Below are 25,739 nucleotides of genomic sequence, written 5' to 3'. Positions count from 1 at the left end.
GACTCTAGAAAGAGGGCAGAGAAGAGCAACCAGGATGATGAGGGGACTGGAGGCTCAAACAAAGGATGAATGGTTGCAGGAACTGGGCCTGGCTGGTCTAGGGAAGGGAAGGACCAGGGGAGACAGGAGAGCATCTTCCAATATTTGAGGGGCTGCCACAGAGAGGAGGAGGGGGGTCAAACTATTTTCCAAAGCACCCGAAGGCCAGAGAAGGAAGAATGGATGGAAACTGACCAAGGAGAGATTCAACCTGGAAATAAGGACAGGGAGAACCATCAACCGAAGGAACAGAAGTTGCCTTTGGAAGTTGTGGGAGCTTCATCCCTGGAGGCTTTCAAGAAGAGACTGGACTGCCATTTGTCAGAAAGGGTGTAGGGTCTCCTGCTTGGGTGGGGGGCTGGATTAGATAACCTACAAGGTCTCTTCCAACTCTGTGAATCTGATAATCCTCCTGTTAGGGTGGAGAATGATAATGGGGTGGTTTAGGATTCAGGAGTTGGTCTGAGGAAGGACCACCTGAAAAGCTCTTTTGGGGTCATTGAAAATATTTAAAATAACATTGGAAAGGGACCTTGGAGGTCATGTAGTCCAACCCTCTGCTCGAGCAGGAGAGTCTATACCATGAAAGACAAATGCCTGTCTAATCTCTTCTTAAAAGCCTCCAGTGATGGGGCAACCACAACTTCTGAAGGGAAGCCTTGTGACTGTTTTTTTGCCAGTTTTCATTGTGCCTTCTGACAGCTAATTGGAAACATATTAGGCTATATTGATTGTAGAATGGAAAATAGCATTAACTGGTGGATTATCCTATCCTACCAATTCTAATTCTATTTAGAATTATTCTATTCTATTATTCATCCTATCCTATTCTATCCTATTCTTTTCTATTCTGATTTTATTCTGATTCTATTCTATTCTATTCTATTCTATTCCCTATCCTATCCTATCCTATCCTATCCTATCCTATTAATTCTAATTCTGTTCAGAATTATTCTATTCTATTCTTTTCTTTTCTGATTCTATTCTTTTCTATTATTCTATTTTCTATTCTATCTATTATTTATCTTATCCTATTCTATCCTTTTCTTTTCTTTTCTATTCTGATTCTATTCTGATTCTATTCTATTCTATTTTATTTTTTATTCTATCCTATCCTATCCCATCCTATTAATTTTAATTCTATTCAGAATTATTCTATTCTATTCTATCCCATCCCATCCTATTAATTCTAATTCTATTCAGAATTATTCTATTCTATTCTATTTTCTATTCTATCCCCATCCCATTCTATCCTATCCTACTAATTCTAATTCTATTCAGAGTTATTCCATTCTATTCTGTTCTGTTCTATTCTATTCTTTATTCTATCCCATCCCATCCTATTAATTCTAATTCTATTCAGAATTATTCTATTCTATTCTGTTCCAGCTGCCTGTACAAGTTGGGGACTTGTGATCCACCAGTATTGTGAGGGGGGGCTGTCTGCCATCCACCCCCAACCTTTCTTCCTGTGCAGTTCTTTAATCTTTTCCCGCAGCTCAGTTCTTGCTGCGTTCCCAAACACCCCGAACTTTTGGCCGTTTATCTTCTGTCCCACTTTCTCCTTTCAATATTCAGATTTCACCTACCGGATTCCCGAAGATCAGATCTCTGGGATTTCCACAATCCCCGTCCAACCCATCGGCTTTGAGGATGCCAAGGAGCTGATCTGGTGGGTATCAAATCAAATTACACGGAAGCCCTTCATAGGCAGAGCCCAGATGGGTTATGTAAGGGGGTCCCCAAACTTGATAACTTTAAGGCGTGTGGACTTCAACGCCCAGAATTTTGGTCACCACACTATAAACAGAATGTTGAGACTCTAGAAAGGGTGCAGAGAAGAGCAACCAGGATGATGAGGGGACTGGAGGCTCAAACATCTGATGAATGATTGCAGGAACTGGGCATGGCTAGTCTAGGGAAGAGAAGGAGAGCATCTTCCAATATTTGAGGAGCTGCCACAGAGAGGAGTTAGGGGGTCAAGCTATTCTCCAAGGCACCCGAAGGCCACACAAGGAACAATCAAGCAATGGAACAGAAGTTGCCTTCAGAAGTTGTGGGAGCTTCATCCCTGGAAGTTTTCAAGAAGAGAATGGACTACCATCTGTCAGAAATGGTGAAGGGCCTCCTGCCTGGGGTGGGGGTTGGATTAGATGACCTACAAGGTCCCTTCCAACTCTGTTAATCTGAATCTGTAATTGAGCCTGGCTGGCTGGGGAGGGCGAGCAGTCTTGAGGGGCTGCCCCAGAGAGGAGGAAGGGGGTCAGGCTATTCTCCAAAGCACCTGAAGGCCAGAGAAGGAAGAATGGATGGAAACCGACCAAGGAGAGATTCAACCTGGAAATAAGGAGGAATTTCCTGATAGTGAGAACAATCAACCCATGGGACAGAAGTTGTGGGAGCTTCATCCCTGGAGGCTTTCAAGAAGAAACTGGATTGCCATCTGTCAGAAATGGTGAAGGGTCTCCTGCTTGGAAGTGGGGTTGGACTAGATGACCTACAAGGTCCCTTCAAACTCTGTCAATCTGTTTCTGTAATTAAGCCTGGCTGGCTGGTTAATTCTGGTAGATGGAGTCCACAGGTCTTAAAGTAAGGTTTTACATTTCGGCGACAAAAAACAAATATACAGGTACAGATTAGGTGAAAGTTGGCTCAATAGCAGCAACTGCCAGAGGGTTCTTGAAGCCCTAGTGGACAATCACTTAAATATGAGCCACCAGCCGAAAAACCTAATACAATCCTTGGTTGTATAAACAGAGGCATCGAATCAAAATCGCGTGAAGTTTTATTGTCCCCTTTATAAAGCCTTAGTAGGACCGTACTTAGAATATTGCAGCCAGTTTTGGTCACCGTATTATAAAAAGATGTTGAGACTCTGGAAAGAGCACAGGGAGAAACAGCCAAGATGATTAGATGATTGGAGGCTAAAACATTAAAAAAAAGTTGCAGGAACTGGATATTTCTAGTTCAGTGTTTCTCAACCTTGGCAACTTGAAGATGTCCGGACTTCAACTCCCAGAATTCCCCAGCCAGCATTCGCTGGCTGGGGAATTCTGGGAGTTGAAGTCCGGACATCTTCAAACTGCTAAGGTTGAGAAACACTGTTCTAGTTGAATGAAAAGAAGGACCAGGGAAGACATGATAGCAGTCTTCCAATATCTCAGGGGCTGCCACAAAGAAGAGGGAGTCAAATTATTCTCCAAGGCACCTGAAGGCAGGACAAGAAGCAATGGGTGGAAATTAAGCAAGGAGGGAAGCAACCTAGAACTAAGGAGAAATTGCCAGACATTGAGAACAATTAGCCAGTGGAACAGCTTGCCAGCAGAAGTTGTGGGTGCATCATCCCTGGAGGTTTTCAAGAAGAGATTGGGCGGGCATTTGCCTTGAATGAAATAGAGTCTGCTACTTGAACATAGAAGACCTCCAAGGTTTTTTTCAATCTTGTTCTTCTATGTTGCATGTTCTAAAAGGCTAAAATGTACTGATCCATTGTGGCTTCTGGATATTTTCCCCCTTGGTGAATTAATCCAGCTTTTGTGGTTTCTTTCTATCTTGGTTTGCAGTAACCTTGATGGACCGAAAGCAAAAGTGGCCTGGCAAGGCGCCCTGGGCTGTGAATATCACCTGGGACCTGGATTCCGAAACAGTGGGAGTTTTTCTAACACCAGGTAATTACTGTACACCAAAAAGGCAAAGGTAAAGGTTCCCCTCGCACATATGTGCTAGTCATTCCTGACTCTAGGGGGCGCTGCTCATCTCAGTTTCAAAGCCGAAGAGCCAGAGCTGTCCGAAGATGTCTCCGTGGTCATGTGGCCGGCATAACTCAATGCCGAAGGCGCACGGAACGCTGTTCCCTTCCCACCAAAGGTGGTTCCTATTTTTCTACTTGCATTTTTTACCTGCTTTCGAACGGCTAGGTTGGCAGAAGCTAGGACAAGTCACGGGAGCTCACTCCTTTACGTGGCACTAGGGATTCAAACCGCCGAATTGCCAACTTTTCTGATTGACAAGCTCAGCATCTCAGCCCCTGAGCCACCGCGTTCCTCAGTTACACCTATGAGAAGTTAAATGGGGGTATCTCAAGTAGCTGGAGTGGATGGGGTGAGAGTGACTCGCCCCAAAGTAATTGCACGTGTCCCATTGTGATTGATTGAACCCAGATTTCTTTGTATCCTAGCAACGTCCGGGTGAGCGTTTACAACCGGAGAGAGATTAAACCATCTTCCAATGTCCTGGGGGTGATACGAGGAAGTGTGGAACCTGGTGAGTTATTCTCCCTTCGTCTTTCCTGTGCTCCCCTCCTTCCCAGTGGTTAGAGTGCGGTATTGCAGGCTAATTCTGCTGACTGCCAGCAGTTCTATCCTGACGGGCTCAAGGTTGACTCAATCTTCCGTCCTTCCCGAGTTGGGTAAAATGTGCACCTTGATTGTTGAGGGGAAATAGGCTGACTCTAACTGCTTAGAGAGGGCTGTAAAAGCACTGTGAAGCGGGATATGTCTGTTACTATTCCTCCCTCCTTCCTTCCTTCCATCCTTCCTTCCTTCCTTCCTTCCGTCCCTCCGCCCGCCCGCCCTCCCGCCCTCCCTCCCTCCCCTTCCCTCCCTCCACTCACCTTCCCTCCCTCCCTTTCCATGTTTTGTAAGTCAACACAGATCACTTACCCTGTGTAAACAAATATCCCTAACATCCCTCGGTGTGTGTGTGTGTTGTTAAGAAACAGCCTGTTGTGCCTTCAAATGGCTTCTATTGTACTGCCGTGAAATGGCTTCTACTATACAGCGCAATGGAGTTGCTATGGTAACAGCTTCATAGTACGGCTTCCTTCTGGTAAGGGGGGAAAATCCAACATTAGAAATTACGTTTGGTCCGGACATTTTCAAGAAGGCCTTGATTATTTTGAGGACAAATGTATGGCCATGTTCAACCAGGTGGCATTGCTTTCTTTGATGCTTCAAGGGGCACATTTGTAACTAATTTAATTGTCGCTGAAATCAGGGCTTTTCCTGTCTAATACAGGATTAGGATAAATAAATATCCAGGCAATGCCAGGTTATCAGCTACTAGTATACAATATTTTTAACAGAGTTATATAAATGGATGAGTTCTTCCCACAGTTCTCTCGTAGTTTCCTCCACAACTACTAGCCGTTTCCTCCTCCTCCTCCTCTTCCAGATCGGTACGTCCTCTATGGGAATCACCGGGACAGTTGGGTCCACGGAGCCATTGACCCCAGCAGTGGGACAGCTGTCATGCTTGAAATCACACGTATTTTGGGGAAGATGGTGAAGGAAGGTGAGTTTCCACGTGGGGGAGGGAGAAGGGTGGTTTAAAAAAGGTAATTCATAAATAAAACACGGAACAAGCGTAGATAGGAGGACCTTTGCTAATTTGATTTTAGTGTGGGGTGTGGAAATGGAAGAACAGAACAGAATAGAAAAGATGGGATGGGATGGAATAGAATAGAATACAGAATATGATAGAATAGGGAATAGAATAGAATAAGGAAAAGAATAGAATAGAATAGAATAGAATAAGGAAAAGAATAGAATAGAATGGAATAAAAAATAGGAATAGAATAGAATAAGGAAAATAATGGAATAAAATGGAATAAAAAATAGGAATGGAATAGAATAGAATAGAATAAGGAAAAGAAAAGAATAGAATAGAATAAAAATAGGAATAGAATAAGGAAAAGAATAGAATAGAATAAGGAAAATAATAGAATAGAATAGAATAGAATAAGGAAAAGAATAGAATAGAATAAAAAATAGGAATGGAGTGGAATAGAATAGAATAGAATAGAATAAGGAAAAGAAAAGAATAGAATAGAATAAAAATAGGAATAGAATAGAATAAGGAAAAGAATAGAATAGAATAAGGAAAAGAATAAAATAGAATAGAATATGGAATGGAGAGAGGAGAGGGAATAAAATATAATAGAATAGAAAATAGGAATAGAATAGAATAAGGAATAAAATAAGGACTAGAATAAGGGATAGAATAGAATAAGGAATAGAATATAAAATAGGAATAGAATAGAATAAGGAAAAGAATAGAATAGGATAGGATATAATGGAATGGAATGCAATAAAATAGAATAGAATTGAATCAGATAGGATAGGCTAGGATAGAATGGAAAAAAATAGAATAGAATTGAATAGAATAGAAAATAGGAATAGAATAGAATAGAATATGGAATGGAGAGGAGAGGAGGCAACTGGACTTCCCTTGTTTTTTCTTTTTTTGAAGACGTTTCGCTTCTCATCCAAGAAGCTTCTTCAGCTCTGACTGGATGTTGGGGAATGGAAGGATTTACACTCCTTGCAGACGGCTGGTCCTTTGCATCCAGTGGTGGGATTCAAATAATTTAACAACCAGTTCTCTGCCCTAATGATTTCTTCCAACAACCAGTATCACCAAACTGCTCAGAAACCTAACAACCGCTTTTCCCGAAGTGGTGCAAACTGGCTGAATCCCACACCTGTTTGCCTCCTTTTGGAACAAAGTCCACATTTTGGACAGAGAGGACAGCTGGTTTGAAGGAGGGGTCAGAGAAGCCACCTGTGTCAAAATTTAACAGCCGCCTCTCAATAGGAGGAAGAAGGATATGACATCATCTACCTCCAGTCTGCAACACAGTCCTTTCAGCAGTTCCAAGAGGCCTTCACACCCATTTGCACCACTCAGGGGATCCTGGGGACACAGAGAAACCTCCAAGTGGCTTCAACAACCCTCTAAAAAGGATGCAAATGATCAGCTGTCTGGAAGGAGCATCAATCCTTCCCTTCCCCACCATCCAGTCAGAGCAGAAGAAGCTTCTTGGATGGGAAGCGAAATGTCTCCAAAGAAAAATCAGAAAGTCCAGTTGCCTCCTGAAAAGAAAAGGACCTCTAAAAAGGATGCAAATGACCAGCTTTCTGGAAGGAGGATAAACCCTTCCCTTCCCCACCATCCAGTCAAAGCTGAAGAAGCTTCTTGGATGAGGAGCGAAACGTCTTCAAAGAAAAACCAGAAAGTCCAGTTGCCTCTTGAAAAAAGCACCTTTGGGACGGGAATTGTAGTTTTTCATCTCGAGGAGGCGCTGGGATGTAGTCTACTCCCATTCTTGCGCATCTCACGAAGCGGTTGAGAATTCAGTTCTGTGAGTTGTCTTCCTCTCTCTTCTCACGCAGGGAAGTGGCGCCCACGAAGAACGCTCATTTTTGGCAGCTGGGGTGCCGAAGAGTTCGGCCTCATCGGTTCGACAGAGTACACTGAGGTAAAAAAGCCGAGCCGTGAGGAGACGCACCCGGTCGGTGTCTTCAGAGCGCATTAATATTACATTATGCAGTAGAATTCAATATAGTTACAGCTCTGGGATAGATAGTTTTTCAGCCCTTGTTTTTATTCTCCTGTACCGTCTGCCAGATGGTAATAGTTCAAAAAAAAAAAAAGGTTGACCAGGATGAGATGAAACTTTAAGGATGTTTTGAACTTTCTTAAGGCAACGGGAGCTATGAAGCTCTTCCAAACTACGAAACATAGAAACAAACGTTTCTTCTGTATTATTTCACTTTTATACAATAGCCGCCTTGATCATTTAGTATCGTCTGGATATTTGGCGGTCCACGACCATCATCCCCTGCCAGTGTGGAATGGCAAGGGAGCGTGGACACTGTAGTCCACAGTGGAGGGCACTGATTCCTCTCTTTTTTCTCTCTTACTCATAGGAATTTTTCAGCAAATTGCAAGAGAGAAGTGTGGCTTACATCAATGTAGATATTGCTGTCTTTGGTAAGTATCTCAAAAGGTTCCCTGTCTCAAAATAGAACAAAACAGGCTCACCAGCTCCATTTTGTAAAAATTAAATTAAATTACATTACATTCATAATTGTGGGTAGGGGAGAAAAGAAAGAAAAAAAGACAGAAAGAAAGAAAGAAAGAAAGATGGAAGGAAAGAAAGAAAAAGAAGAAAGAAAGGAAAGAAAAAGAAAGAAAGAAAGAAAGAAAGAAAGAAGAAAGTCAGAAAGAAGAGGGAGAAAGAGAGAGGGAGAAAGATGGAAGGAAGGAAAGAGAAAAAAGGAAAGAAAGAAAGAAAGAAAGAAAGAGAAAGAAAGAGAAAGAGAAAGAAAGAGAAAGAAAGAGAAAGAAAGAAAAGAAAAAAGAAAGTCAGAAGGAAGAGGAAATAGAACAAAACATGCTCACCAGCTCAAAATAGAATAAAATAGGCTCACCAGCTCCATTTTGTAAAAATTAAATTACATTACATTACATTCATAATTGTGGGTAGGGGAGAAAAGAAAGAAAAAAAGAAAGACAGAAAGATGGAAGGAAAGAAAGAGAAAGAAGAAAGAAAGGAAAGAAAGGGAAAGAAAGAAAGAAAAAAGAAAGTCAGAAAGAAGAGGGAGAAAGAGAGAGGTGGAAAGATGGAAGGAAGGAAAGAGAAAGAAAGGAAAGAAAGAGAAAGGAAGAGAAAGGAAGAGAAAGTCAGAAGGAAGAGGAAGACAGAGAGATGGAAAGATGGAAGGAAAGAAAGAAAGAGAAAGAAAGAAAAAAGAAAGGGAGAGAAAGAAAGTGAGAGAAATGGAAAGATGGAAGGAAGGGAGGGAGGAGAAAGAAAGAAAGGAAAGGAAAGGAAGAAAGGAAGGAAGGAAAGAGAGTTATGAGAAGCATAACCCTTCAGCATCTTCTTTTAATGCTCCATGTCTCCTTCCCCAGCTAATGCCACCTTGAGGGTCCAAGGAACACCCCCAGCCCAAAATGTCATTTTTGCTGCTACTAAGCAGGTAAGCGGAGAAAGTGAAGGGGAGGAAAGAGAGCAGCTACTGAAATACAGTTGTTCCTTGGGGTAACAAAAAGCCTGGGAGACCCTGGCTGGCTGGGGAATTCTGGGAGTTGAAGTCCACCCATTGTAAAGCATGCTAGTGTCAGGGTTTCAAATAGCGTCCGAAATAAAATCAGAGTCCGAAGCAAGAGATTCCTCAACGTTTCAATTTATTTAAAAGAGCCATGTTGGCACATCTGGGAAACCCCGAATCTGAAAGCTTCCCGGTTTTCCCCACCCAGTTGAAAGTTCAAGATCCTGCCCCCACACACAAGTCCATCCCATGGTCCCATCTCCCACTGCCATGAAGACAGATTCCACCCATCCAGTTCCGGCCAGCTGAAGAGACAAAGGATGACCTTTGTTTTCTAAGAAGAACATTGTTATGGCTACTTATCACCCAATTCCATATAAGCCTCCCTCCCATTTTCCCACACTAGAAAGTGTGGCCGGCCTGAAGTCCAAAAGAAAAGAATGGCTTGCAGGCATAACAGCTAGCCTGGGAATTTGGGGCAGCTGAAGTCCCCCCATCTTGAAACTGCCAAGGAGAAAAATCACTGTGTGCAGGGCTTTTGGGAAACAAAAAAAGCATTTCTGTTCATCACCACCCAAATGGATTTCTGCTCTCTAGCACCGTCATATTTCTTAAAAAATGCCAATTTTGCATCGACTTCCCCCCTCCCCCCGCCCAATAATACACCAATGATTCTTATTAAGTTTCAGAAACTTTTTTTTTCTCACAAGATGGTAATAAAACCTCTTACAACCATTTTTTCCCCTTTCTTTAAAAGATCTTCCATGGTTTTCCCCATCAGATTCTATTCCCATGTGCCAAATCCCAATTTACTTACTATGCCTCTAAAAGGCATCGTAAGATTTCTTTATTTTGTTTACAATACAATACAATACAATACAATACAATACAATACAATACAATACAATACAATACAATACAAGAGCTGGAAGGGACCTTGGAGGTCTTCTAGTCCAACCCCCTGCCTAGGCAGGAAACCCTATACCGTTCCAGACAAATGGCTCTCCAACATCTTCTTAAAGACTTCCAGTGTTGGGGCACTCATAACTTCTGGAGGCAACTTCTGTTTAATTAATTAATAAATTAATTGATTAATTGTTCTCACTGTCAGGAAATTTATCCTCAGTTCTAAGTTGCGTCTCTCCTTGATTAGTTTCCACCCATTGCTTCTTGTCCTGCCCTCAGGTGCCTTGGAGAATAGTTTGACTCCCTCTTCTTTGTGGCAACCCCTGAGATATTGGAAGGCTGCTATCCTGTCTCCCCTGGTCCTTCTAGGGGTTTGTAGCAGCTTATTCAGATGCAGCCCAAATAACCAAGCCTGGGGGCAAATTTTTTTACACAAAACTTTACAATGTAGAATTTTGAATTTAAAAGAAAACTCAAAATCTACACACAGAAAAATACTGGTAAAAATCAAACACAAGGACCGGAACTTAATCCAGATGAACAGGAGAATAAAGTGCCTTTAATAAACTCAGTCGAGAGAGAGACAGAGAGAGAGAAAAAAAGATGTAAGCTTTGTGTGTGTCTGTGTGTGGCTAGTTTAAAATTATACACTTCTGTAGATACTATGGACCGATTTTAAAAGTTACACATACAGCAACACACATCCGTTGAGCTCATGTGCATTGTTTAGAAAATCCAACTGTGTTGCTGAGAACAAGGCAGGCACAATTTTGAAGAGAGAAAAATCCATGTGTAACTTCCCTTACCCCGCCCTGGATAGAATATTTAATTTTTTATACTGATGGGCACACTGCACACAGACACACACACACACAGAGTCCATGATGGCCACGTTCCTCATCGGTACTATCATTGTAAGTTACAAAGTTTAGTTGCATCCACTTTTAAGAACTTCTTTCCCTGTAGGTTAAGACCCCAGCCGATGCTTCGGTATCCGTGTATGAAAACTGGAAGCGTCATTTCAACAGAACTAGCTCGGCTTACGGAACAATCCCCAGGTAAAAGAGGTTGTGTCGTGTGCATGTGTGTGTGTGTGTGTGTGTGTCAGTGGTGGGTTTCAAAAAATTTTCTGTGGGTGTGGCCACCTTTGTGGGAGTGGCTTGCTGGCCATGTGACCTGGTAGGAGTGGCTTGCCGGCCATGTGTTCTCTCTCTCTCTCCTTCCTTTTGTCTCTCTGTCACTTTTTCCTTTTTTTCTTTCATCTCTCTCATTTTTTCTTTCTTTTTTTCTTTTTTTCTTTCTTCCTTTCTTTTTTTCTTTCTCTCTCTGTGTGAGTCTGTGTGTGTGTGTGTCTCTGTGTGTGTGTCAGTGGTGGGTTTCAAAATTTTTTGGAACCTCTTCTGTAGGTGTGGCCTGCTTTCCGGGTCCACTGGTGGAACCTCTTCTAACCGGTTCGGTAGATTTGACGAACCGGTTCTACCGAATAGGTGCGAACTGGTAGGGACCCATCTCTGGTGTGTGTGTGTGTGTGTGTGTATCTTATACCCCCATAAGATTCATTTCTTCGAGTAGCCCAACCAGGAGGAATTTCAGGTAAGTCCCCAAGTTACGAATGGTCACTTAGTGACTTTTCAAAGTTACGACGGGTGCCCCAAAAGATGACCCAGTTCTGAAGTTTTGATGCCCTCCCCGTAGTCATGTGACCACATTCTGGCAACCAGCCCGCACTGACAAGTTGTTTGCAACATCCTGCCCATGTCAGCTGGCTGCAATTTAGAACATTTTTGCTAAAAATTGGCCTTGGATTCTGTTTTCTGCGAAAAAGCACCCACAGTGAACAATAGCTGCCACCTTGGCTTTAACAATGGCCACGAGAAAGCTCATAAAATCAGGTTGATTATGCGATGACCCGCTTTACGACTCTTATGATTTATGACTGTAATAATTGCCAGTCACGGTTGTAGATTGAGGACCACTCTAGATCTTTAGCAGCTGTTGGTAAACTTCGCAAAACTAGTTTGACTACATCTCCATCATGGCTGTACAAACCGTAGTTTGTTGCTTTTGATCTTGGGGATGCATAAAGGCCAGTTCTTACACCAGCCTGCCTGTAACCAGGGCGTGTCTAGAAATATCCTTGTGGGGCTGGCATCACACAACTTTCTGAAGTGGTTTTTGGTTGGGTTGGGGTTTGTAGAAACTATGCAAAATTTAATGATTTTATTGGTTAGATTTTTATCTCGGTTGTTCTCTCTCTCTCTCTCTCTCTCTCTCTCTCTCTCTCTCTCTCTCTCTCTCTCTCTCTCTCCTGCAAGGTTGGTTGGAGAGAGAGAGAGAGAGAGAGAGCGACAAAAGGAAGGAAGGAAGGAAGGAAGGAAAGAGAGAGAGGGAGAGAGAAAGAGAGAGAGGTGGGAGAAAGATGGGGGAGAGAGAAAGAAAGAAAGAGAAGAAAAGAGAGAGGGAGGGAGAGAGAGGGAGAAAGAGAGGGGGTGAGAGGGAGAAAGAGAGAGGAAGAGAGGCGGGAGATGGGGAGAGAGAGAAAGAGAGGGAGAGAGAGTGGGAGAAAGAAGGAGAGGAAGAGAAAGAGAGAGAAAGAGGGAGGGAGAGAGAAGGAGGGAGGGAAAGAGAGAGGGAGAGAGAGGGAGAGGGGGGTGAGACAAAGAGAAAGAAAGAAAGAGAGAGAGAGAGAGAGAGAGAGAGAGAGAGAGAGATGTTTCATGCCTAAGTCACAACTAGAATTGTTGGAATACATTGACCAAAAAAGAGCCGAGGTGGCGCAGTGGTTAAATGCAGCACTGCAGGCCACTTCAGCTGACTGTGATCTGCAGTTCAGCAGTTCAAATCTCACCGGCTCAAGGTCGACTCAGCCTTCCATCCTTCCGAGGTGGGTGAAATGAGGACCCAGACTGTGGAGCAAGTTGCTGACTCAATTTGCTAAAAAAACCTGTAAACCGCTTAGAGAGGGCTGAAAGCCCTATGAAGCGGTATATAAGTCTAATAAATAAATAAATAAATAAATAAATAAATAAAATCATGTATTTTGTGCAACAACTACAACACTATTCAGTAGAGATAGTAGACTGCAGTGTTAATAAGTTTGTAATTGCATCGATGGTATACTCCATGACTCTTCTCTGAATAAAGTTTCCTGCTTCCTTCTCGCAGCTAAGCAGAAAAGCACATGTGGACGGTGCAGTTTGTTCTGTAGGGCTGAATGTTCTGTACAGAATTTCTAACAAGAACGCCCAGTCTCTCTCTTTGTCTCACATACACAGAAAGTTGTCTAGGTAGAGAAGAACTGAACGTGATCCAATCTGGTGAGCACCTTGGAAAGGAGGCCACCAAGACATCCCAAACCCACCCAGTAAAGACCAGTGTGTGCCCATAAAACCCCCAGTTCTTGACCTCAATTCAAAGGGGAGAGAGCCACCTTCTTTAACACGTTGCTCCATAAACAAACCAAAGCGTTTGGGTTCGCACAACCAAGCTAACCGAGATTAGAAAGAACCTGGTTTGAGGGCAATGCAGCCTGAATTTTTTTAATGTCCTGCGCAAACTCAGCTGGGATTTTTGCTTGCTCTTTGCAGCTTGGGGCCTCTGGGGGCTGGAAGTGATTTTGCACCTTTTATCCACTACCTGGGCATCACTGCGATGGACTTCGCTTACACCTACGATCGGGTGAGTCCCTGGGGCACAGGAATGTGTGTGTCTTTTGCACACTAGAGAGGGGAGATAAGGCCAGAAATGGGAGGCGCCCAGAGCAGCGGTGAAATGTCTCCTGCAAACTCCACTCCCCTTTCGCTCCTCTTTTATTCCCTTTGGGAGGGGCCATTCACCGTCCACCTGTGGCCTTACTCCCAAGTCAATCCCTGTTCTTCAGCTGCTCCCTTCGTCTGGCAGCTCTGCGCATGCACACACTGGGAACAATGTGCCCCACTGATGTCTGACTCAGAAGGCAGCTGATAATTGGCATACGGCCCTGGCCCCCTCTCTGCCTCCGACACAGAGCCCTCATCCGAGCCTTCCCCAGACTCCGGGACTGGCCCAGGTTCCTCCCCAACCCTCCTCACTCTCCAAATCTGCTTCCAGCTCCACTGGCGCACCACAACATAAGCCAGCAAACTCCGTTGTGATGCGTTTTCTTTGCTTTCCACTTTTCTTTTCTCCTCCAGAGCAAAACGTCGGCGCGCATTTACCCAGCCTACCACACGGCCTTCGATACCTTTGACTACGCAGACCGATATATCGACCCTGGTAATGATTGGTGGGCGGTGGGGCAGGCAGACCTCAAGGCCACTGTTTTTATTTATTCATTTGTATCCCACCTGTATTATTTTGACAACTCATCTTCCTCCTCCTATTTTCCCCATAACAATAACCCTGCGAGGTGGATCGGACTGAGAGAGTGATTGGCCCAAAGTCACCCAGCCGGCTTTCTTACCTAAGGCGGGACTAGAACTCCCTGTCTCCTGGTGATTGGCCCAAAGTCACCCAGCTGGCTTTCTTACCTAAGGCAGGACTAGAACTCCCTGTCTCCTGGTGATTGGCCCAAAGTCACCCAGCCGGCTTTCATGCCTAAGGCGGGACTAGAACTCCCTGTCTCCTGGTGATTGGCCCAAAGTCACCCAGCTGGCTTTCATGCCTAAGGCGGGACTAGAACTCCCTGTCTCCTGGTGATTGGCCCAAAGTCACCCAGCTGGCTTTCATGCCTAAGGCGGGACTAGAACTCCCTGTCTCCTGGTGATTGGCCCAAAGTCACCCAGCCGGCTTTCATGCCTAAGGCGGGACTAGAACTCTCTGTCTCCTGGTGATTGGCCCAAAGTCACCCAGCTGGCTTTCATGCCTAAGGCGGGACTAGAACTCCCTGTCTCCTGGTGATTGGCCCAAAGTCACCCAGCCGGCTTTCATGCCTAAGCCGGGACTAGAACTCCCTGTCTCCTGGTGATTGGCCCAAAGTCACCCAGCCGGCTTTCTTACCTAAGGCGGGACTAGAACTCTCTGTCTCCTGGTGATTGGCCCAAAGTCACCCAGCCGGCTTTCTTACCTAAGGCGGGACTAGAACTCTCTGTCTCCTGGTGATTGGCCCAAAGTCACCCAGCCGGCTTTCTTACCTAAGGAGGGACTAGAACTCCCTGTCTCCTGGTGATTGGCCCAAAGTCACCCAGCCGGCTTTCATGCCTAAGGCGGGACTAGAACTCCCTGTCTCCTGGTGATTGACCCAAAGTCACCCAGCCGGCTTTCTTACCTAAGGCGGGACTAGAACTCCCTGTCTCCTGGTGATTGGCCCAAAGTTACCCAGCCGGCTTTCATGCCTAAGCCGGGACTAGAACTCCCTGTCTCCTGGTGATTGGCCCAAAGTCACCCAGCCGGCTTTCTTACCTAAGGCGGGACTAGAACTCTCTGTCTCCTGGTGATTGGCCCAAAGTCACCCAACCGGCTTTCTTACCTAAGGCGGGACTAGAACTCCCTGTCTCCTGGTGATTGGCCCAAAGTCACCCAGCTGGCTTTCATGCCTAAGGCGGGACTAGAACTCCCTGTCTCCTGGTAATTGGCCCAAAGTCACCCAGCCGGCTTTCTTAGCTAAGGCGGGACTAGAACTCCCTGTCTCCTGGTGATTGGCCCAAAGTCACCCAGCTGGCTTTCATGCCTAAGGCGGGACTAGAACTCCCTGTCTCCTGGTGATTGGCCCAAAGTCACCCAGCCGGCTTTCTTGCCTAAGGCGGGACTAGAACTCACAGTCTTCTGCTTTTTAACCAGTGCTATAACTACTAAGACCCCTGATGGTGAATCTATGGGGCACGTGTGCCAGAAGAGGCATGCAGAGCCATCTCTCCGGGCACACGAGCCGTCGCCTGTTGCTCTTCTGTGTTCCGGTGCGCCAGCCAGTTATTCTTCATGCATGTGGGAGGACGGGAAACTGGAAGAGCAGCTGCCCGCCAGGAAGATAATCTTCCGGTTTCTGGCATGCACACGTGCACTGGTCACCTGATCTTCCGGGAACCAGAAGATCATGTTCCAAGCGAGCCCTCCCGCTTTGGCACTCAGTGCCGAAAACTTTTGCCAAGACTGCCCTAAACCAAATGGGCTCTTGGCACATTCTCTGCCAGGCGCATTTCTGTTTATTATGCACAGGAGTTTCTCAAATCCCTCCCTTTGGCGAACTACAATATGTCCCCCTTTGAGATTTATAGAAATAGTCCTTGGCTTTCAATCCTATATTTAGTGACGGTTCAAAGGTGCCGCAGAGTGACCGGTCCTTGCACTTACGACTGTCATGTTCTCATCCGGATGCTGTGATCCAATTGCAACCACCCCGCATCTATGATCGTTGCAGGGCCCAAGGGTCTTGTGACACCCCCCCCCCCCAGGCAGCTTCCAACCAATGGGGGATGAAGCCAAATTGGCTTAATGACAGTGTGAGTCATTTCACAACAGCGGGGATTCACTTAACCACCCTGGCATAAAATTGGGTGCGAGTCCCTGAGCCACTTACCGGCCAAGGTTGAGAAAGGACGTACAGAATGAAATGGCCGCCAAGATATTGGGCCCTGGGTGTGTGTATCTGTGTGTTGGGGTGTGAAGCAAATGAGGAAATAAACTCCCCCGTTTGTGTGTGGAGGGGGGTTGTGTAGATACACACACTATCGTGCACAAACATCACAGCAGTAGTTCCATGCTTCAGTGTTGTTGTTAGTGGCGAAGTCATGTCCCACCCAAGGCGACCCCATGGACAACGTTCTTCCAGGCCTTCCTGTCCTCTACCATCCCTTGAAGTCCATTGAAGCTCAGGCCGACTGCTTCAATGACTCCATCCAGCCCCCTCCTTCTCCGTCATCCCCTTCTTCTTCTTCTGCCCTCCATCCTTCCCAGCATGAGGCTCTTCTCCAGGGAGTCCTTCTTCCTTCTCATCAGGTGGCCAAAGTCTTTGAGTTTCCTCTTCAGGATCTGGCCTTCTAAAGAGCAGCCAGGGTGGATCTCCTCTAGGACTGACCGGTTGGATGGCCTTGCAGTCCAAGGGACTCACGGGAGTCTTCTCCAGCACCAGAGTTCAAAGGCCTCCATTCTTCAGCCTTCCTTGTGGTCCAACCTTCACAGCCATCCATTGCAACTGGGAAAACCACAGCCTTGACTAGAGGCACTTTTGATTGGCAGGGTGATGTCTCTGCATTTTAGGATGCTGTCTAGATTTGCCCCAGCTTTCCTCCCCAGGAACAAACCTCTTTTAATTCCTTGGCTGCGTCCCCATCTGCGGTGATCCTGGAGCCCAGGAAAATAAAATCTGTCCCTCCCTCCATTCCTTCTCCATCTATTGGCCAGGAATTGAGAGGGCCACGATCTTAGTTTTCTTCATGTTGAGTTTCAAGTCAACTTGAAAGGCCTCCATTCTTTGGCCCTCAGCCTTCCTTGTGGTCCAACCTTCACAGCCATCCATTGCAACTGGGAAAACCATCACCCTTTTGCTTGAGTGAAACTGCCCAGTTCCCTTATGGTTCTTTGTTGGCGCCCCAAAAATAGGATGAAGATTCACTCTCACCATCCAAAGCTGGTGGAGTTCCAGTGGCCGCCATCTTGCCCTTTTTGACCCACCCAGAGTCTACTGCAAGCTTCCCCAGACACTCTGGTCAGTCTCCTCTCTCCCCACAGGATTCACCAGCCACCGGGCCGTGGCACAAACCGCCGGCAATGTCTTGCTGCGCCTGGCGGGCGCCTTGATCCTTCCCTTCAACGTGAGTGACTATGCAGAGACCTTGCAAGACATGTACAAGGCGGCCGAGGGAGCGTTCCAGGCGGACCTTCTCAACCACAGCATCTCTCTTGGTGAGGAGGGGGAGGAGTGGCCTGCCTCGCAAGGCTGTTGTACGGAGAGACAGCAAGGAAGGAGATCGCACGGCTTCACATGTCTATGGAGATTCTCAGTCATCCAGGGCGTGTTTCTCCCAAAGGGGCTTTTTGTTTTCAAGAGGCAACTGGACATTCTTGTTTTTTCTTTGAAGACGTTTCGATTCCCATCCAAGAAGCTTCTTCAGCTCTGAGTGGATGGTGGGGAAGGGAAGGATTGATCCTCCTTGCAGACAACTGGTCATTTGCATCCTTTTAGAAGGTCATTGAGGCCACTTGGAGGTTTGTCTGTGTCCTCAGATAAATGGGTCCTTCTACACCCCTCTTGCACCTCTCAGGTGACCCTGAGGAGACAGAAAAACCTCCACGTAGCCTCAATGACCCTCTAAAAGGATGCAAATGACCAGCTGTCTGCAAGGAGTGTAAATCCTTCCATTCCCCACCATCCAGCCAGAGCTGAAGAAGCTTCTTGGATGAGAAGCAAAACATCTTCGAAGAAAAACCAAAAAGTCCCATTGCCTCTTGAAAAAAAAGCACCTTTTGGGGGCCACTGCTTCACAGTTTTCTCCAGATTGAACTCTGATCAACGGCTGTGAATGCAGCCCCCTATAGACGCCTTCAAATATCAGCCAGGTTGTCACTCAGAGGAGGGAGTGGGCTTATTCTCGGGGACCCCAGTGGGCAGGATCAGGACCAGTGGGTCAAACCAACAGGGAGGGAGGTTTAATGGAGTCCTGGGTGCTCTCTGAGCTGGGGGGTTTTCTTGGAGACGTTTCATGACCCAACTAGGTAACATCATCAGTGGTAGAAATGAGAGGAGTTTTCAGAAGTGATGGGGTTTGCAGGTAAGGGGAGGAGGATTGTGGGGGTGCTTGGTGCTCTCTGAGTTTGCTGTTTCATAACCCAACTAGGGTACATCATCAGTGCTGGAAGAGAGAGGTATCTGCAGAGAGGAGGAGGAGGAGGAGGAGGAGGAGGAGGAGGAGGAGGAGGAGGAGGAGGAGAAGGGGAGGAAGATGGGGAGGAGGACTGTGGGGTCCTTGATGGTCTCTGGGCTTGGTGGTTTTTTTTGCAGACATTTCATGACCCAACTAGGGAACATCATCAGTGCTACCAGGGAGTGGGCTTCACCCTCTGAATCAAGCCGTAAATAATACCTCAATCAAGGAACTACCAACTATCCTTTTTTGTTCTATTTTTCTTTTTCAAGAAAGGGAAGAAGAGATGGATAGGAGAGAGGGCAAGGAGGGGGAAGAGGAGGAGAGAAAGGAGGAGTGGAAAGGGGGAGAGGAGAAGGAGAGAGGAAGAGTGGGAAGTAGAGGAGAGAGAGAAGGGAAAAGAGAGGGATGGGATAGAGGGCAAGGAGGGGGAAGAGGAGGAGAGAAAGGAGGAGTGGAAAGGGGGGAGTGGAGGAGAGAGGAAAAGTGGGAAGTAGAGGAGAGAGAGAAGGGAAGAAGAGATGGATAGGAGAGAGGGCAAGGAGGGGGAAGAGGAGGAGAGAAAGGAGGAGTGGAAAGGGGGGAGTGGAGGAGAGAGGAAAAGTGGGAAGTAGAGGAGAGAGAGAAGGGAAAAAAGAGGGATGGGATAGAGGGCAAGGAGGGGGAAGAGGAGGAGAGAAAGGAGGAGTGGAAAGGGGGGAGTGGAGGAGAGAGGAAAAGTGGGAAGTAGAGGAGAGAGAGAAGGGAAAAGAGAGGGATGGGATAGAGGGCAAGGAGGGGGAAGAGGAGGAGAGAAAGGAGAAGTGGAAAGGGGGAGAGGAAAAGGAGAGAGGAAGGGGAAGTAAAGTAGGGAAGGAGGATAGAGGGAAGAAAGGAGGTAGGGAGGGGGAGGAGAGAGAGAGAGAAGAAAATGAGGGGTAAACTATAAATATGGTGCATGGAGAGCAGAAGAGCTAAATAATTGTGTTTTGGGAGTTGATGGTAAGATGAATTGATGTAAACATTTAATAATATAAAACGATGCTGGCTGTGTAATAGTATACATGTGATTATATGTTATGAAAATGGAAAAAAAATTGCTATAAAAAAAGGAACTACCAACTCAGACAAATAATCAAATCCTAAACAACAGCCTAATGAAGGAACCACCAAGTATGCTCCCTCGAACCTTTGCATATCAACGGAAGGCAAATCCCATTCCCTTCTAGCACTGATGTGGTTGCCGAGATGGGTCACGAAACGCCTGCAAGAAAACAACTCAGCCTGGAGAATACCAAGCGCCCCACAGTTCAACTACAAATATTTTCTCCTAAGGAAAATTCAGGCTAGACACCAGGCCATACCTCCTCTTAGCCAGAGGAACAACCTGCCACATGAAGTGACAAATGGTCATCTGTCAGAGACACTCTGAGCAGGGGGTAAAATAGATGGCCTCTGGTGGTCCCTTTCCTCTCTGTAGCTTGAGGCCAGATTTATGACGAAGCAGAGTGGAAATTGAAATCTCCATATCTTTAAGCATGCTGAGTGGTGCGGTGGCCTAGAGGGGGAGCTCTCGCCTCACAAGCAGGAGTTTGAGCCCAGATAGAGGGTGATATTTTTCTCTCTTTGAGCTCGATGGGAATATATCTGCCGAACAAAACTCCACACCGGCAACAGGAAAAGCATCGGGCCACTCAGCTTCAGTCATTTGCACTGACTCCACTCCGCAATGGATTATGGAGTCATTAAGCAATGGGGGGGGGGGGGAAATATTAATAGCTGAAAAAGATTTCATGCCATTGAAGGTGGCATCCGTTGTCCCACAATTCAAATTATTATATGGGGAGGAAATTTAAACAGCGTTCGTCTTTCCCCCTCCCTTCTCTTCGCTTCCCATCCTTCCAGACCCCCTCCGTGATACGGTGCTTCGCTTCCAAACTGCAGCTGCCGGCCTCAACCAGCGCATCGCAAGTTTGCAAAGGGAAGCCACTCCCAGGTGACTTTTTTTCCCTTCATTTTTCTAATTCTAATTTTCTAATCCCGTACAGCAGCCGTCACCAACTGGGGGGCCGCGAGAAAATTTTGGTGGTCCGCAGAAAAATTATTTGCATTTTTGATATTGCACTCAATCAGGGGTCCTCAAACTATGGTTCCTGGGATGGATACGTGCAATGGACGCTTGTGTTGCTGCAGAGAGTCTCCCCCTTCGGGGTCTTTTTATGGGGGTTGGAAGGGGGGGTAGCAATTCTGACTTGGGGTCTGCTTCAGTCTCCTGGTGGGGGGCTTTGGGCCAAGGCTGGAGGGAAGCACCGCTGGGGGCGAAGAGCCGGAGGGCCTCGTTCTAGTGGGGCTGCATCACGGCCTGGAACTGGCTGACCATCTCAGCCTGCTGAGCCTCCAGGCGCCGGCACCTGGCCTTGCACTCCCGCAGGTCTTCTCTCTGCTTGGAAAGCCCATGCTCCTAGTCCTCAGTGAGGTGCTTCTGCTGAGCCTCCTTCTCGGTCAGATCCAATTTGAACTGATCTCTTTTGCCAACTCTTTCTCCTGGGGGCTGCTTAGCTCCAGCAACTGCTTCCTGTTGGGGCCCTAAGGAGCCCGGGTGGGCTCAGGCAAGGAGTGGCTGGGAGGGGAGGGGCGAGCAGAGGCTGGTGAAGTGCCCCCTGATGTGAGTGACATCAATTTGGCCACGCCCACCCTGTCACACGACCACATGGCCCCGCCCACCCAACCAGTCATTAGGAAGATCATATTAGTGGTCAGTGGGATTTAAAATGATGAATTTAGTGGTCCCTGAGGTCTGAAAGGTTGCGGACCTCTGCTGTACGGTACAGGTAGTCCTCAATTTACAATGGTTCATTTAGTGACCGTCCCAAGTTACGACGACACTGAAAAAAGTGAGTCGGGATGGTTTTTCATACTGACTCCCTTTCTGGCATCCCCATGGTCATGCAATTTAAATTTGGATGCTCGGCAACACTGACTCACATTTATGACGGTCGCCGTGTCCTGGTGTGGGTCATGTGATCCCCTTTTGCGACCTTCTGACAAGCGAAGCCCATGTGAAAGTCTAATGACTGCAGTAATTCACTTAACGCAGTGTTTCTCAACCTTGGCGACTTTAAGTCCTGTGGACTTCAACTCCCAGAATTCCCCAGCTGGGGAATTCTGGGAGTTGAAGTCCACAGGACTTAAAGTCGCCAAGGTTGAGAAACACTGACTTAACGGATTTAACAACTGCAGTCATTGTTTAATGACCCTGCAATCCCTTGCGGATGGGACGCGGCGGCTGAGTAGCTGAGGTTGTCGATCAGAAAGGTGGACAGTTTGGCGGTTCGAATCCCCAGGGATTCGAAAGGAGTGAGCTCCCTTTTCTTGTCCCAGCTTCTGCCAACCTAGCAGTTCGAAAGCAGGTAAAAAATGCAAGTGGAAAAATAGGAACCACCTTTGGTGGGAAGGGAACAGTGCTCCGTGCGCCTTCGGGGGCGTTGAGTCATGCCGGCCACATGACCACGGAGATGTCTTCAGACAGCGCTGGCTCTTTGGCTTTGAAACGGAGATGAGCGCCGCCCCCTAGAGTCGGGAACGACTAGCACAGATGTGCGAGGGGAATCTTTACCGTTACTTAATCCCTTGTGGGTTGGAGTCCTGTTTCTTGAACAAGCCCCAGTTAGGCTTAGTGGATTGTGGGTAACCAAACAGTCTCTTCTTCATCCCGGACATCCTGTTTAGCCCTCTTGCTCTGCGGACGGTGAATGACCAGCTGATGCTGTTAGAAAGGACATTCCTGAACCCGAGAGCATTTCCAGAGAAGCATTATTACAGGTAACTCAACTGCCCAGCACACACCTGGTTTCCACCCCCCCCCCCACCCCCATTTATTCAGGCTGAGCCTCCCTAAGGTTGGATTCCGTTCGGCTCCAACGTTTAGTAGCCCATTGCTAGAAAAAGCCAAGTTCTCCTGCAATCTGAAATTGTATGTCTTTCCTTGCTTGTTTTTTTTTTCTTTTATTCTTCCTTTCCATTCCTTTTCTTTCCATTGTTTTCCTTTCTTTTCCTTCTCCTTCCTCCCTTCTTCTCCTTTTGTTTTTCTAATTCCTCCCGATTTTATTTTTCCTAATTGCTTCCTATTTTCTTTCCTCTTTTCCTTCCTTCCTTCTTTTCCGTCTTTCTTCTTTCCTTTCTTCCTTCTTCCTCACCTCCCTTCCAGTTTCCTTCTTTTCTCCCCAACTCCCTCTTTTCTTCCTTCTCTCCTCTGTCTCTTTTTGTTCCCTCCTTCCTTCCTTTTCTTTCTTCCTTTTTCCCTCACTTCATATCTCTAATAAAATGGAACTTTGATGAAGTTCAGGCCTCGGAGTCTTCTTTTGTTGGGGGTGTTATTTGGAACCCTGACATTTTACTTCCTTCCATCCATCCATCCATCCATCCATCCATCTTCCTTCCTTCCTTCCCTCCTTTCCTTCCTTCCTCCCTCTTTTCCTGCCTTCCCTTTTCTTCCTTCCTTTCTCCCTCAATCACCTTTCTTTCTTTCCCTCCCTCCTTCCTTCCTTTTTCTTCCTTCCTTTCTCCCTCACTCACCTTTCTTTTTCTTTCTTTCTTTCTTTCCTTCTTTCCCCTTTCTTCCTTCCTTTCTCCCTCACTTGCCTTCCTTCCTTTCTTTCTTCTCTTCCTTTCTTTTTTCCCTTTCCTTCCTTCCTTTCTCCCTCACTTGCCTTTCTTTCCTTCCTTCATTCTTTCCTTCCTCCCTCCCCTATTTTCCTTCCCTCCTTTTCCTTCCTTCCTTTCTCCTTCACTCGCCTTTCTCTCTCTCTCTCTCTCTCTTTCTTTCCTTCCTTCCTTCCTTCCTCCCCTCCCTCTTTTCCTCCCTCCCTCTAATTTTGATGGGATCTGCAGTGATTTGAATGAATTAATCTAGCTGCTATCTTGACTTTTCTGATCCAACTTGGTAAACGCTACACTCCAGTAGAACCGGCTGATTTCTATTCCATTTCTATTGTTGCCTTTGAATGCCATTTGCACCCGGCTCTCTCCCTCTGTTCCCACAGCCACGTCATCTGGGCCTCCAGCTCGTCGTCCGTGGCTACCTTCCCAGGCCTGGCCGACGCCGTGGCTGCGGCCAAAGACCAGGACAAGTGGGACGATGTCCATAAACATCTGACGGTGGCTATCCAAGCGGTGGAGAACGCTGCTTCCTTTCTCGAACCCGTGGCCGAATGACCCGGCCTCATCGTGGCCCTCTTGGGAAGCCTCGATTGTGACACGCCAGATTTACGTCGTCTGAAGAAATAAAAGCTTTGCACTTTATAAACCCTTTCTGAGCGTTTGGCGCAGTTCTCTCGGGCTTCGCGCTGAGCAATGTGAAACAATGCAAACAGGGTAGGCTTAGGGGGCTGCGGACAGGGGGTGGGGGGTTCCGGCTTCTTTTATTGCCGGTTCTCTCAGGGATGCATTCCGGGCTCGCATGTCCTTCACGCATACCCGCGTTTGATGCATGCTATGCACAGATGAAAAAAACAAGATGGCGGAGCCTACAGCGCCGGCGATAGAATTAGTACAGCGATGTGTCCGCTGGAGTTACTACCTATTTGACCGAACCGTACTGTACCATACCGGTAGGAACTCACCTCTTCTGTGGCACCATATTGCAGGTAGAATTGCCTTTCAAGCAGGCTTTAACTTTAACTTTAACTTTTAATAAATTTATATGCCGCCCAATCCCGTAGGACTCCGGGCGGCTTACAGAAACAAGTTAAAATAAGGTGTTAAAATAAAGAAACAATTTAAAAAGAAACAATTTAAAAACAACACACCATACACTCAATCTCAGTGGGGCTGGACCTCATACATGAAGTCAACAGCCCCAGGCCTGCCAGAATAGCCAGGTTTTAGTGGCTTTTCGGAAGGCCCAGAGAGTGGGGAGGGTCTGGATCACTACGGGTAGATCGTTCCACAGGGCCAGAGCAGCTACAGAGAAGGCCCTCCCCCAGTTGGCATTGTCCGGTCGACGGCACCCGGAGAAGGCTCAGTCTGTGAGTTCTTATCGCCCGTTGGGAGGTATGTGGCAGGAGGCGGTCTCTCAGATATCCAGGTCCTAGGCCATGTAGGGCTTTAAAGGTGATGACCAGCACCTTGAAGTGTGTGCGGAGACCAATCGGAAGCCAGTGCAGCTCGCGGAGAATAGGTGTAATATGGGTGTATCTAGGTACACCCAAACTCGCTCATGCGGCTGCGTTCTGGACTAACTGTAGTCTCCGAACACTTTTCAAGGACAGCCCCATGTAAAGCACATTACAGTAATCAAGCCTAGAGGTGACGAGGGTGTGTCAAACATAAGGCCGCCGGCCGGATACAGCCCACGATGGGGTTGGATCAGGCCCGCAGGCCAATCCTGGAAATTGTAAGGGGCCGGACCATATTGCTTCGGCCCGGTTGACCCAGTGCGAAGATGTCAGCAGTTTGGGGAATGGAGTCAGGCTGGCCACGCCCATCCAGTCAGCCACGGCAGGGGTGAAATGCTTCTGGTTTGTCCGAACCGTTAAAAAAATGCTTTAAAAAATAATAAAAAATGTTGTGATGATGTGCAACAATCAGCTGTGCCGCGCGATCGTCGGAACCTTTGTGTGTGTGTGAAGTCCAGCTGCTTTTGCATTGTGTGTGGAGTCAGTTGTGTAGCTTTTGTGTTATTTTTGTGCAAAGTGTGATTGTTGGTTTTTGAGGTCTCTGTGACTCTGTGAGGTTCCTGCTTGTTGCCTGCCCAGTCACATGACCACCAAGCCACGCCTACCCAGTCACATGATCACTAAGCCACGCCCACAGAACCGGTAGGGAATTTTTTTGAATTTCACCACTGACCACCTGAGGACAGGACAAGACAGGACAGAAACAATGGGTGGAAACTAATCAAGGAGAGAAGCAACCTGGAATTGAGGAGAAATTTCCTGGCAGTGAGAACAATTAACCATTGGAACAACTGGCCTCCAGAAATTGTGAATGCCTCCAACACTGGAGGTTTTCAAGAAGAGTCTAGACAGTTACTATACCAGAAATGGGATAGCATTTCCTGCTTGAGCAGGGAGTTGGACTAGAAGACCTCCAAGGTCCCTTCCAACTCTGGAATTCTGTTAAATATGGTGAGTGGTCTAGTACCCCAAATGAAGCCACATAGCTGCCAGGCCAGGAGGCAGGGGACGGGGGCAGTGGCTGT

General features: G+C 46.8%; 1 protein-coding gene across 1 annotated transcript in view; it reads left to right on the top strand.

The window, feature by feature from the left end:
* NAALADL1 (N-acetylated alpha-linked acidic dipeptidase like 1) overlaps positions 1–23,752 on the top strand; it is a 38,838-nt gene extending 15,086 nt beyond the window's left edge. Inside the window, exons 6-19 of the mRNA XM_032234237.1 lie at positions 1,618–1,711; positions 3,603–3,707; positions 4,217–4,302; positions 5,212–5,331; positions 7,212–7,297; positions 7,749–7,812; positions 8,737–8,804; positions 10,749–10,840; positions 13,370–13,460; positions 13,955–14,036; positions 17,427–17,600; positions 20,444–20,534; positions 22,268–22,360; positions 23,581–23,752. Coding sequence (XP_032090128.1) covers positions 1,618–1,711; positions 3,603–3,707; positions 4,217–4,302; positions 5,212–5,331; positions 7,212–7,297; positions 7,749–7,812; positions 8,737–8,804; positions 10,749–10,840; positions 13,370–13,460; positions 13,955–14,036; positions 17,427–17,600; positions 20,444–20,534; positions 22,268–22,360; positions 23,581–23,752 — 1,418 coding nt within the window. The remainder of the gene's footprint in view (positions 1–1,617; positions 1,712–3,602; positions 3,708–4,216; positions 4,303–5,211; positions 5,332–7,211; positions 7,298–7,748; positions 7,813–8,736; positions 8,805–10,748; positions 10,841–13,369; positions 13,461–13,954; positions 14,037–17,426; positions 17,601–20,443; positions 20,535–22,267; positions 22,361–23,580) is intronic.
* The last annotated feature ends 1,987 nt before the right edge of the window (positions 23,753–25,739 follow it).

This window comes from Thamnophis elegans, chromosome 17 (assembly GCF_009769535.1).
Source record: "Thamnophis elegans isolate rThaEle1 chromosome 17, rThaEle1.pri, whole genome shotgun sequence".
Taxonomy (NCBI): domain Eukaryota; kingdom Metazoa; phylum Chordata; class Lepidosauria; order Squamata; family Colubridae; genus Thamnophis; species Thamnophis elegans.
Note: the sequence above shows the minus strand (reverse complement) of the source record. Positions and strands in the feature narration are given on the sequence as shown.